General features: G+C 35.9%; 4 protein-coding genes across 6 annotated transcripts; 3 read left to right on the forward strand and 1 right to left on the reverse strand.

Moving 5' to 3' along the window:
* Nucleotides 1-130: 130 nt before the first annotated feature.
* On the forward strand, nt 131-1,636 carry LOC135160167 (prefoldin subunit 6). The gene is made up of 4 exons (XM_064116410.1): nt 131-284; nt 422-489; nt 625-820; nt 1,387-1,636. The coding sequence occupies exons 2-4, from the start codon at nt 429-431 to the stop codon at nt 1,505-1,507; spliced, it is 378 nt and encodes a 125-aa protein (XP_063972480.1). The 5' UTR covers nt 131-284; nt 422-428; the 3' UTR covers nt 1,508-1,636.
* Nucleotides 1,637-1,827: 191 nt separating this feature from the next.
* On the forward strand, nt 1,828-6,031 carry LOC135160161 (fatty acid hydroxylase domain-containing protein 2). Its single transcript, XM_064116400.1, has 6 exons — nt 1,828-2,010; nt 2,365-2,482; nt 3,254-3,357; nt 3,839-4,166; nt 4,632-4,904; nt 5,311-6,031. Exons 1-6 carry the CDS (start codon nt 1,986-1,988, stop codon nt 5,468-5,470), a joined length of 1,008 nt encoding a protein of 335 aa, XP_063972470.1. The 5' UTR covers nt 1,828-1,985; the 3' UTR covers nt 5,471-6,031.
* LOC135160153 (succinate-semialdehyde dehydrogenase, mitochondrial) lies at nt 5,627-8,746 on the reverse strand. Its single transcript, XM_064116378.1, has 2 exons — nt 8,524-8,746; nt 5,627-7,903 (listed from the first exon to the last, which is right to left on the reverse strand). Exon 2 carries the CDS (start codon nt 7,889-7,891, stop codon nt 6,377-6,379), a length of 1,515 nt encoding a protein of 504 aa, XP_063972448.1. The 5' UTR covers nt 7,892-7,903; nt 8,524-8,746; the 3' UTR covers nt 5,627-6,376.
* A 43-nt stretch (nt 8,747-8,789) lies between these two features.
* LOC135160164 (uncharacterized) lies at nt 8,790-10,860 on the forward strand. Of its 3 annotated transcripts, none has more exons than XM_064116406.1 (5): nt 8,790-8,926; nt 9,339-9,551; nt 9,649-9,773; nt 9,877-9,984; nt 10,507-10,860. In XM_064116406.1, the coding sequence occupies exons 2-5, from the start codon at nt 9,409-9,411 to the stop codon at nt 10,623-10,625; spliced, it is 495 nt and encodes a 164-aa protein (XP_063972476.1). In that variant the 5' UTR covers nt 8,790-8,926; nt 9,339-9,408; the 3' UTR covers nt 10,626-10,860. The 3 variants fall into 3 exon arrangements, with proteins under 3 accessions (XP_063972476.1, XP_063972474.1, XP_063972475.1); XM_064116404.1 differs by having other exon boundaries at nt 8,868-8,998; XM_064116405.1 differs by lacking the exon at nt 8,790-8,926 and adding an exon at nt 8,935-9,224.
* The last annotated feature ends 169 nt before the right edge of the window (nt 10,861-11,029 follow it).

Here is an 11,029-nt window from a genome sequence, read left to right on the forward strand (position 1 = left end):
ATTATCGCCCAATTTTTTATTATTTTCTAATACTTGAAATCATTCGAATTCCCGCGAATCGAATCTAGTAACATTGACCTCCGCTCCGAAAACCCTAGATGCTCAATGAGTGCGAGAGAAATGAAAATAGTTTCTAGGAACTTTTTTAGATTCTTCTTTTACTTCGACATTTATGGTCATTGTGTGGGTGATGTTCGTATAATCTCGTGGCCTATGAAAGCATTCATATAATTTATTTATTTCGTAAACAAATTTGACACTCCAAGTTGTCTAAAAACACTCAAGTAAGTTCAATATTTTACTCGCTACTTGACAAAAGAACCAATTAGCTAAGAATTAAGTGTTCAACACTGTTTTCATCGTTGTCCGGTGCCTTAAAACACCGTCTAATTACATTGACTATTTTTTGGTTATTTTTCAGTTAAAAAATGGAGGAATTACAAAAGAAAATGCAGTCTGAGGTTGACGCTTATAAACAGTTACAGAGAGGTAATTAAAAGAATTACTTGTGATATTATTCGCATGGGTATTCATCGATTATTGTTGAGTGATTCACCTGCAGTGACATTTGATTTTCCAAAGTGTAAAACACGTATGTTCCAACATATTTTATTATTTTTACAGAATACCACAAAGCTCTGATTAGCCGGCAAATGCTTGATGGTCAATTGAACGAAAACTCCACAGTGAAAGAGGAACTGAGCCTTCTAAAACCCGGCAATGAAGTGTTCAAGTTAATAGGCCCAGTTCTTATCAAACAGGATTTGGAAGAGGCTAGGCAGAATGTCAATAAGCGAATTGAGTTCATAACAAATGAATTGTAAGCGTTAAACATTAATCAATTCGACTAAAATTTTTTGTCCAAAAAAATCAATCCATTTTGAGTTCAACCGTAACTGGGGAATTGTCTTGGGCATATGTATGGAATAAGTGGATTCAAAAGATAGTATCAATACCTATTTTCCCTTAGAAATGAATTTTCCTCGGAAAATACTCACAAATATTCTATGCGGACCCATCGACATCATCAAGATCATTCGTTGATTCATTGTGATTTCCTCATTGATTTATGGAATACTGCTTTTGGACCTTTTGCGTAGGTTTTTGATAGATAACATAAATCTCCTAGAATTCTCTGAACCTAGACAGCAAAATTCGAGGATTTTCTGCAATCTATCGTCAACAGAACTTTTTTTAGAGCAAAATTACGAATCAATGATTACAAGCACGCCACTTACTTCAAGAATATTGTTTTAAAACTTCAGAAATGGCTGAAGGCCCTCGGCCAATGGCCAGTAGTCTCGCAAGAACTAATTTCTCTTGAAATTATCCTAAGATGTATAATTATTTTATTACCTAAATATTTATGTCATTTTTGCGTTTCAGAAAACGAACAGAAACGTTGATAGCAGATCTCGACTCAAAGCAAGAGAAACATCGTGAGACTCTTGACAAGCTCCAACAGATGCTCCAGCAGGCCCACCAGGCATCAGCCCTAAAAGCTTAAAAAACATTATTTTACTTGCCCTTCCCCCCTAAAACAGAAAAAAAAATTAATTACATGAATATCTAGAGCATTTAAAAAAAATCTGAAGTAAAATAAGAATGAAATAAAGATTATTTCTGCATTACGAAAGAGTTTACGCTGAAAATCCTGCGATAATAAATTTATTGACCAGTCAATAACGTTTTCAATCAATTTTCAATGGTCACTAGTAAATAGTTTTTACTGTCAGTTTTATTACCGTCATTTTATAATTATATAGGTGCTAGTGGTAAAGTTACGGCATTGATGACGACACAACAAACAAAACTGGTAACGCTAGGTTTCTCAGTGGCCTCTCAGTTTCTCTCTTGTTGAGAGCTACGGCGCATATTTGCAATTCTCACATCGTTTTCCGTCTATCGACTAGACGTCGTTTCCGAGTCAATGTCAACACCTTTATAACTGTCAACAAATTGAACCCAATTATCGTTTAATAAAAATGGATGTTCAAATACAATGCAAAGGTATGTACATTTCATGTGATTTATTTTTATTGATGACAATGAGTAGCAAAAAATGATGATCATCTATTGACAGGAGTTTTTGAATTGTTCCATCATAGTTTTAAAGAAAATTGTCAGTGCTGGTGGTATTATTGTTATCAAACAATTTCTTGGCAAACATTGTTATCTACTTCGTTACTCATATCACTGTTTTTTTTTTCTTTTACAAACGTCGTTGTCAAAAGGGGTTTTAACGGAGGGGAGCAGTTCACTTTTAATTTTTTATGCGAATATTTAGTCGGAATTTTTTATGCTTCGTGATGAATTATTTGCGTGAGAAATTTGGATCGTTTGATGAAACATTGAAAATTCCAGAGGGACCTGGGACAAAGGGACCAGGTCAACCCACCTTGTTGTCCAGTTTGCGAAGTGTTTTGTTCGTCATTGGAACCGTCGTCATAGGATTCGCCGCTTTTTGTAACTCTTTGACGTGGTAAGTGTTTTGATACTCAATCAGTGGTTTTTGTTGTACTGGTTTATTCAACAAAAGTGGGATAGAAAATGACAAACAATAATTCTCCTTTAAAGGCAGAGGAAATTTGCCAGGAGATATTTTTTACTGAATATTTTCCCAACTGATCATTGTTCGTAACAATCGTCATTAGTAATAACTTCGGTCATTAGAGGTAATCTAATTATTCTCGGATGCAGAGGTCGGAAGAGTTGCAATGAAATTCTGTGTACATTCGTTCACTTTTGACGTAGGAAAGGGGTCACGAGCGACTTTTATCTCTCAAATAATTGGCGAACTTTCTCTCAGTTCGTCTTGCAATGGCACATTTAGCAAAAAATTTGCTCCCACTTCAGTGCCGAAGCTTACTATTTCTGATGATCTGTGAACAGTGAGAAAAAAATTTATTTCTGTTGATTGAGTAGTCAGTTTTTTTGTGAGAGAAATTAATTCTGTAGACACCTAACTCGTCAAGTTAGTCATTAACCGGTGATGCGGGGTTCTCTGAAAATTACGATTATGTAGGATTCTAGCTTTATGAGCATCAATGAAGAGCAATATTGCAATTATTAACCAATTAAAATTATTATTAATTGTATTATTCTGAGAATAGATCGAAATGGATGAGCACACCCATGATCGATTGTCATTAATTATCACGATGAATGATTCAGAGAGGAATTAATTTTCCGAGCAATAATCTTCGGAAGTAGTCTTCAAAGCAATTAATTAATTTCAACCAATAAATTCCAGGTATTTACAGAGATTTTGGGGATCGTCCGCTGATTTTTGGCAAGCACAATGGGATAAAATACTAGACACTATTGGAGATGATCCCATTACGCTTTACGTTTATGGTAAAATCAACTTATTTTTCTTTCCTTAGTCCATCCAAACTGGACGGTCTATTCTGCTACAGAAAATAAAAAAAATAAATTAGCATTCGTTGCGCAATGTCATTAAGTTTTCAGTTCACACGAACTAATAAAAGAAATGAATTCAGTAACGAAGTGATAAACCGAGATAACTTGAGTGATGCCTCCGTCGAGTTATTGAGCATTATCTACGAACCTAAGGAAGATAGCAAAATTATCGTCATAACATTTGTTGTAGTACTCACCTTTCGCCACAGAAAAAGTTCTAACGAAAATTGCGCTATTTCCCCTGGCTGTTGAGATATTCATCAAAAAGTGGTCATTAGTCAAAAGTCACTTTTCTCGTTTTTGCTACTGAATTACTAGAAAAACGTTTTTATTTATAAAAATCCAGTTATGAGACGATAAGGAATTATGAAAGAAGGTTTTGTAATATTATAAAATTTATTTATGATCGATTTAGGATCATTAGTACTGACATTCGTTGTCTACTGGCTCTTCGGGGGTATTTACACACTTTTGGATATAACGAATCGTCCGGCAGCACTTAGACGTTATAAAATTCAACCAGGCACAAATGAACCAGTGGATAATAAAGAATTGATTAAAGTTATCGTACAAGTCGTTTTTAATCAAATTGTTGTTGGACTGCCAATTATATACCTGAGTCACTTCCTCATGGAATGGCGTGGCTATCCTCCAGTTCGTGAGCTTCCTACGTTTCACTGGGTATTGGCTGAAATTGCTGTGCATATTTTATTCGAAGAAATTGGGTTCTACTATTCCCACAGGTGAACATCCCATCTTGTATTATAGATTGTAGGAAGATAGGTGATGGTGTGTGTAAAAAATACAACAGGAAATACTAGAAAATTGCATTTGAGAGGCCATTCTATTGGGAATAATATTAAATTCATTGTGTTGTTAACTAATGAAAGAATCATATTTTTCTGAGTAAACTATTTTACATTCTGTTTGGTAATATTTAAATGATCTGAGACAATGGGTTGAATCATATTTTTCTGAGTAAACTATTTTACATTTGCGTTTGATAACATTTAAATGATCTGAGACAATGGGTTGAATGCTTTTGCTCATATTTCTGGGGTCTGATAAATACATTCAACAGCTTTAATCGACACTGCCACACCTTAAATACCCCAATTATTTTAATGACTTGTCCATCTCACGTACATCAAGTATGTTAATCACTTTTAGTGAAATTAATAAAAATCATTTACCACTGTTTTATTTAGATTACTCCACAGTCGATACCTGTACAAGTATATTCACAAGCAGCATCATCAGTGGACGGCTCCCATAGCTGTGACAGCCCTCTACTGTCATCCCCTGGAGCACATTGGATCGAACCTCATACCTCCATTCCTCGGGGTGTTCATTGTTGGTTCACACGTGGCTACCGCTTGGATATGGTTCTCCCTGGCTATTTTATCAACGCTGAACGCTCACTCCGGTTACCATTTACCGTTCTTCCCATCACCTGAGGCACATGACTTCCATCATCTAAAGTGGGTTCCATTATGATAAGTATAGAATCCAACCACCTTTTTTTCCCCTTAGAAAAATTGAAGAATCAACAATTTGACGAGGGAAACCATAGAAACTTGATACGAGAGAAAGAGGTTTTGCCGAAGTATAACTTCCATTTTGAGAAACTTGTCGAATTTCTTTGGATGTATCAAAGTAATTCATGTGCAAGATGTTATTACATGTTTGACAACAATCATAGAAACCGGGCAAATTGGCTGGAATATTCTATTGCACTTATATTTAAATTCTTATTAATTTGTGGACAATTATGCTAAAATCATTCAGAAGGACTTGAGTTTTCGGTACAATTTAGACTATAGAGATATTTTCTAGCCATCTACGCAACAAATAATTAATTAGAATAATCTGTCAATTGATTTCCAGATTCAATCAGTGCTACGGAGTCCTAGGAGTTTTAGATCGTCTTCATGGAACAGACACACAATTTCGCAATTCTCGTGCCTGTGCTCGTCATGTTATGATGCTTAGTCTGATTCCAGCGAGGGAAGCATTCCCGGATGAAATTAAATATAAATCGAAATAAGTATAGTATTAATCTTTAAGTGAAGTGAAAAGGTATTTTGCTGCTACTCTGAATTGTTATTTTCTTTAAATGCAAGCGTACAGCACACATCGATAACTCCTGTCATAATTTCTTATGTTTATGCAACAAAAATGGCAAATCCTCGACTACGTCCAGTTCTTCCTGTTGAACAAGTATTATTTTTTCCCATTGAATTAACATACTGCCAAAATTTTTTAACAATTTTGCAGCAGCAGCAACGTAAATTTATCTCAACCATAATGTGTCTACAATTCAATTTGTTATACTGCAATCACTAAACTAATGCTTTATTCCTTCGATGATTGATTTAATCCAGCATTAATTTATCTAATTAATATTACATTAATTAATTGTACTTGAATTGGAATTGTTTGTGTGATAAAGAATAAGTCAAGATAAATGAGAATGCCCAATGTGAGAAATAATAATGAATTTTCTACAATATTTTTATCGTATTGACTAACTCCAGTATTTATGTTACATCCGTCAATTTTTATTTTATTTTGTTTATAATCAATAAACAAATGACTATTATGATTATTCTTGATTAAATATTTTTCCTTAAATCTACTGGAAGACTGAGGCTCTTATCACATTTATAGTTGTACATCGTTCAATATCTCACATGAAAACGGATTCTTATAATTAACAACACAACCAAGCGATAAAACATAATAAACAAATATCTCGCACTTCATTCATTATTTAACTGTCTCTATAATGAGTTGAATTGAGAAAAAATGTCGAAAGACCAGTTTCTTATCGTAGTATTTTCGTAGTTATTTCTGATCAAATATTTGGAAAATTATCGCGAATAGAGCAGGAAAGTACTGAACTGTCATGTTTTATCGCTTCATTGCTTAAACATAAATTAATAAAAAATACTCAGTACTGTATATTTCCAATGCAAAGATACTTGATATCAAGAAAATCTTCTACTCCATGTGACGATCCCTCCCTCCCAATGCCCGACTCTTTGACCCCCCCGAAGGCAGCCTCAGCGCACGAAATAAGGCCTTCATTGACTCCGATCATCCCGACCTCCAGCTTTCCAGCGACCCGGAAAATCTGTGATAAATCTTCCGAGTAGAAATACCCAGCCAATCCAACTGGAACACTATTCGCCATCCTCACAACTTCATCCTCGTCATCAAACCTGTGAATCACAGCAACTGGCCCAAAAATCTCTTTTCCACATATCTCCATAGTCTCATCAACATCAGTCAAAATAGTTGGAGCAAAGAATAATGGTCCAAGATCTTCCAATCGTTTTCCCCCGCAATGCAGCTTCGCTCCCTTCTTCACAGCATCATTCACCAGTTTCTCAACTGTGTCGACCTGACTAGATTTGATCAGAGGTCCATGTGTAACCCCTTCCCTGCTTCCATCCCCCATTTTAATGTCCTTAGAAATCCTTTCCATGAATTTATCAATAAATTCATCAAACTTTTTGTTATGAACATAGAATCTGTTTGCTGAGACACAAGTCTGTCCAGTGTTTCGAAATTTGCAGGCCATAGCTCCAGTAACGGCTAGATCGACGTTGGATTTCTCGAAGATGATGAACGGAGCATTTCCCCCCAGTTCTAGACTTATTCTCTTCACCGTTGATGCACATTGTTCATACAAAATTTTTCCTACTGGAGTTGATCCAGTGAAAGAGAGAGCTCGAACATCTGGAGATTCACAGAGGAGTTTCCCAACAGTGGCTGAGTTCTTCAGACTCGTAGTGATGACGTTGATGACTCCTGCAGGAAAACCAGCGTCTTCAGCGAGTTTAGCAAGTGCCAGGGCTGTCAAGGGTGTGTCTTCTGATGGTTTTATGATACATGTGCAACCTGCAGCAATTGCAGCCCCAGCTTTTCTCGTGATCATCGCATGGGGAAAATTCCAGGGGGTAATTAAGGCTGCAACACCGATCGGTTGCTTGAGAATCATCAATTTTCGATTTCGCAAAGGCGCTTGAAGAATCTCTCCGTTTATGCGACGAGATTCTTCGGAGAACCACTCGACAAATGAATTTCCGTATTTTATTTCGGCTCGGGATTCAGCCAAACTCTTGCCGTTTTCTTTTGTGAGAATCTCCGCGAGTTCCTCGGAGTGCTGAACCATCAGGTTGTACCAACACCGAAGTAGATCACTTCGTTCTTTGGCTGTTGTCTTCCGGAACGAATGAAAGGCGCTTTTTGCAGAGGTTATAGCAAGTGCAGTATCCTCGATTGTCATGTCGGGGACCTGAGTGATGATGGCATTGTCCACTGGGTTGTGCACTGCGAAGGTTTCGCAGGACGTTGATGGCACCCATTTACCGTCGACGTAGGCTTGGTTTTTCAGGAGACTTAGTGAACGGTAGGAACTTGAGGGGTTCCGGAGAAGAAGTAGGCGGAACGACGACAGCATTGTTGAATTTTACTGGAAATATAATTGTAAAAGACGTGTCATATAGGAAAATATAGCTTATATGGTATGAAATGTCCAGAATAGAAAGGCGATAACTTATATTAACGTTGGTCTGGTGGATTAATTTAATAGCATGCCACAAATAAATTGCACTCAAAAAGTTATGATAAATTTCCAAAAATAATGAACTTGATAAAAAGAATAATACTTGCCGTCAAAATCAATTATATGAACTGGCAAAATGTTCGCTACTGTACAATAATTGCGGGCCAAATGAGCACAATCAGAAGATCAAATAAATTGAAAAAAAAATCAAATATTAATTGAATCTAATATTATTTGCAATAATTAGGAGGACTAGAGATCTTCCACTTTTTGAGTTTTTGTTATTGTTATGAGCGAATTGCATAGAAGAATGTAAATATTGATTAAAAATGGTGATAATATAAGTTTGATATGGAGATATGGATACTATTGATGTCAATAACAAGAGATTAGAATATTTCGTCAGCTCTTTCAATCACGAAAATTGCGAATTTTTCAGTGACATATTCATTGACATTGGTGTATATTTGAGGAGAGAGGGGGGATCAATCACTGTGCCCACAACGAAATATTTGAGTTTTACATACCTTCCAATCCGTTCGTTCAATCCAGTGGCTGTCAGATGATCTTGACGGGACAACCGGGACTTTGATTAAATCAACGTGAATCGACACTGCGGAGTTTGTGTGGGTTACGTGGGTGATCAATGGGGTGAATAGTATTTATCAATGTTGGAGAACTGGGGTAAATACATATTGAAGGTAGTTCCAATGGAGACTGGTGCAACAGAGATAAACAGACGCTCACTATCATTTGTTGCCCATACCAAAATGACAGAAGATGTACTAAAGTAAAGGCCGAGAATAATTTTGGGTAGAGGCTGAGATCCCGGGGATCGTCTACGACGACATGTAGACGTTAGTAAAGACCCCGGTAGTGAGAGGCACCGCGGTCAATTTTGGCAGCTGGCAGTGACAAAGAGATGCCTATGTAATATATATATGTAATAGGCGACCGGTGACTTCTTATTGCAAAAGCAATAAATTCTGTCATGTGTACTAGGTTTGTACCTATTTGTACTGAGCTTAAAATATTTTGTCAATAACCCATCTACTTCTAAATAATTAATTAAAAACCCAATATGAGTCTGGCCGAGAGATCAGTGAAGTCAAACTATCGAACAACATCAATTTCTCCTGATCTGTCGGCCAGACTCATATTGGTTTTCTCAATAATTATTTCAAAATAAATGACTAATTAATAAACACAGGTTAATTAGTAAAAACAGGTACAAAACTAGTACAAACGATAGAATTAGTTCATTTTGCGAAAAGCAATCACCTATCGGTTATTTACATACGAGTTCCTAACCAAAATAATAATTGGTACTTGGTCCTCTTAGGCTCTTACTAGACTGATAGAATACAAATACAGTTGAATTCCACGAGAAAAAGTATCCATTGATTGATGGTATGGGTCCACCCATGCTAAAAAGGCGAGCTAATCTGCCAAAAATACTTTGGTATCAAGATGACGTCAAAGTAGTGCTAAGAATCATGTTAGTTGATGTCAAAAAATACTTCGTTGATGTTGACTTCGATCACGTTCGATTCAGGTGATTTGTTCTTTTTGTTAGTCATGATGTTAACAAATTGAATTGAATTTGATTTCCATTAACAAACTTCCGCCCTCCCCCTTCCTCTTTTTTTCAGTACTATACATGACGACAAAGTGTATTACCTGAGTTTGTATTTCTTTGGAACGGTTGTACCTGAAAAAACTGTGAATGAAAATACGGGGAGAGAAATAAGAATTCAGTTTGTTAAAGCACATAAATGTAAGATTCCTCTTTTATTTGCATTATTTTATTTGACGATTAGTTTATCCCTCATTTTTAATAATGAATTTATTTTATTTATCACTATTTTAATCATTTTTAGTTTACAATTGGTTGCGACTCGAGGATACGACAGAAAGAACCCGTCAAATTATTCCGGATCCTGATAAAATTGTGGAGGAATCGTTCGATCGCATTTCGAGAGTTCGAGGTGAATTAATTTTTCGTCTCTTCTAGTGAACGAGATAAATTGATTTAAAACGAGATGAGGTCACTTACCTGTGAATCGATTTGTCGATAAATACGTCGAAATTTCGAGGGATACAGGAGAATGTTTATAATAACATTCGTTGTAGCTCTCAATTCACTTCACAAAAAAGATTCCACTGAAAATTTTCGTATGTTCCTTAAATTTCGAGATATTCATCACAAACTGGTCGACAGGGGTGGCCGTTGCTATTAATTTTCTTAATATTATCGATTTTATTACTGATTACCGATGTCATTAAGAAATGATTCTACTCTTGTTAATCAGAAGAAGTAAAAGTTAATTAGAAGTAGAGTTAATTGGAGCTGAGGATGCCATTTGGATTGCCATTACTCATTTACGAGTTATTTTCTTTTCGTAATAGATCGATGATAACGACAATAATCAAATAATATTGATAACAAATTAATTCCATGGCCACCTCTGCTGGTCAATAATCAAAAACTTTCATTTTCGCGTTTCCAGGTTGGGAGGATTTCGAGACTTATAAGACTATGAACAAACTGAACATCTACCCAGACGTGCCGTCATCAGACTCAGATGAATCTGATGATGATAGATATTTCTTAGCAGCTGATTGTTGAGAAAAGTCTCCGAGAAACCGTTTATGGCATTTGAAAAAATCATTGCTAGTCGACAATTTTGATGATTCAAATTCCAACATCTCCAAGAAAGGAACATCTCACCCAGGGAGGGAGCTATCAGCAATGGAAATCTGCAACACTTGGGCCTTAAAATGTTCAAACTCTCAGAAATGATTCCATAAATGATGTATTTTTTTATTATGAATTTCCATAAAAGAAGTTATATACTTGAAAATATTAGTCGCCATTTTAATTATTGAACAATCCCTTAGTGAACATGAATTGGAGTTTTCTGAAATTTAATGTCAGTAATTTTATATCCTCATTACTGACTCAATATAACAGACTTTAACCCGTCGAATGCGATGCACAACTTGTTTTTTTATTGTCCAGAGGATTTAAAA

The sequence above is a fragment of the Diachasmimorpha longicaudata genome, chromosome 3 (genome assembly GCF_034640455.1).
Source record: "Diachasmimorpha longicaudata isolate KC_UGA_2023 chromosome 3, iyDiaLong2, whole genome shotgun sequence".
Lineage (NCBI taxonomy): Eukaryota > Metazoa > Arthropoda > Insecta > Hymenoptera > Braconidae > Diachasmimorpha > Diachasmimorpha longicaudata.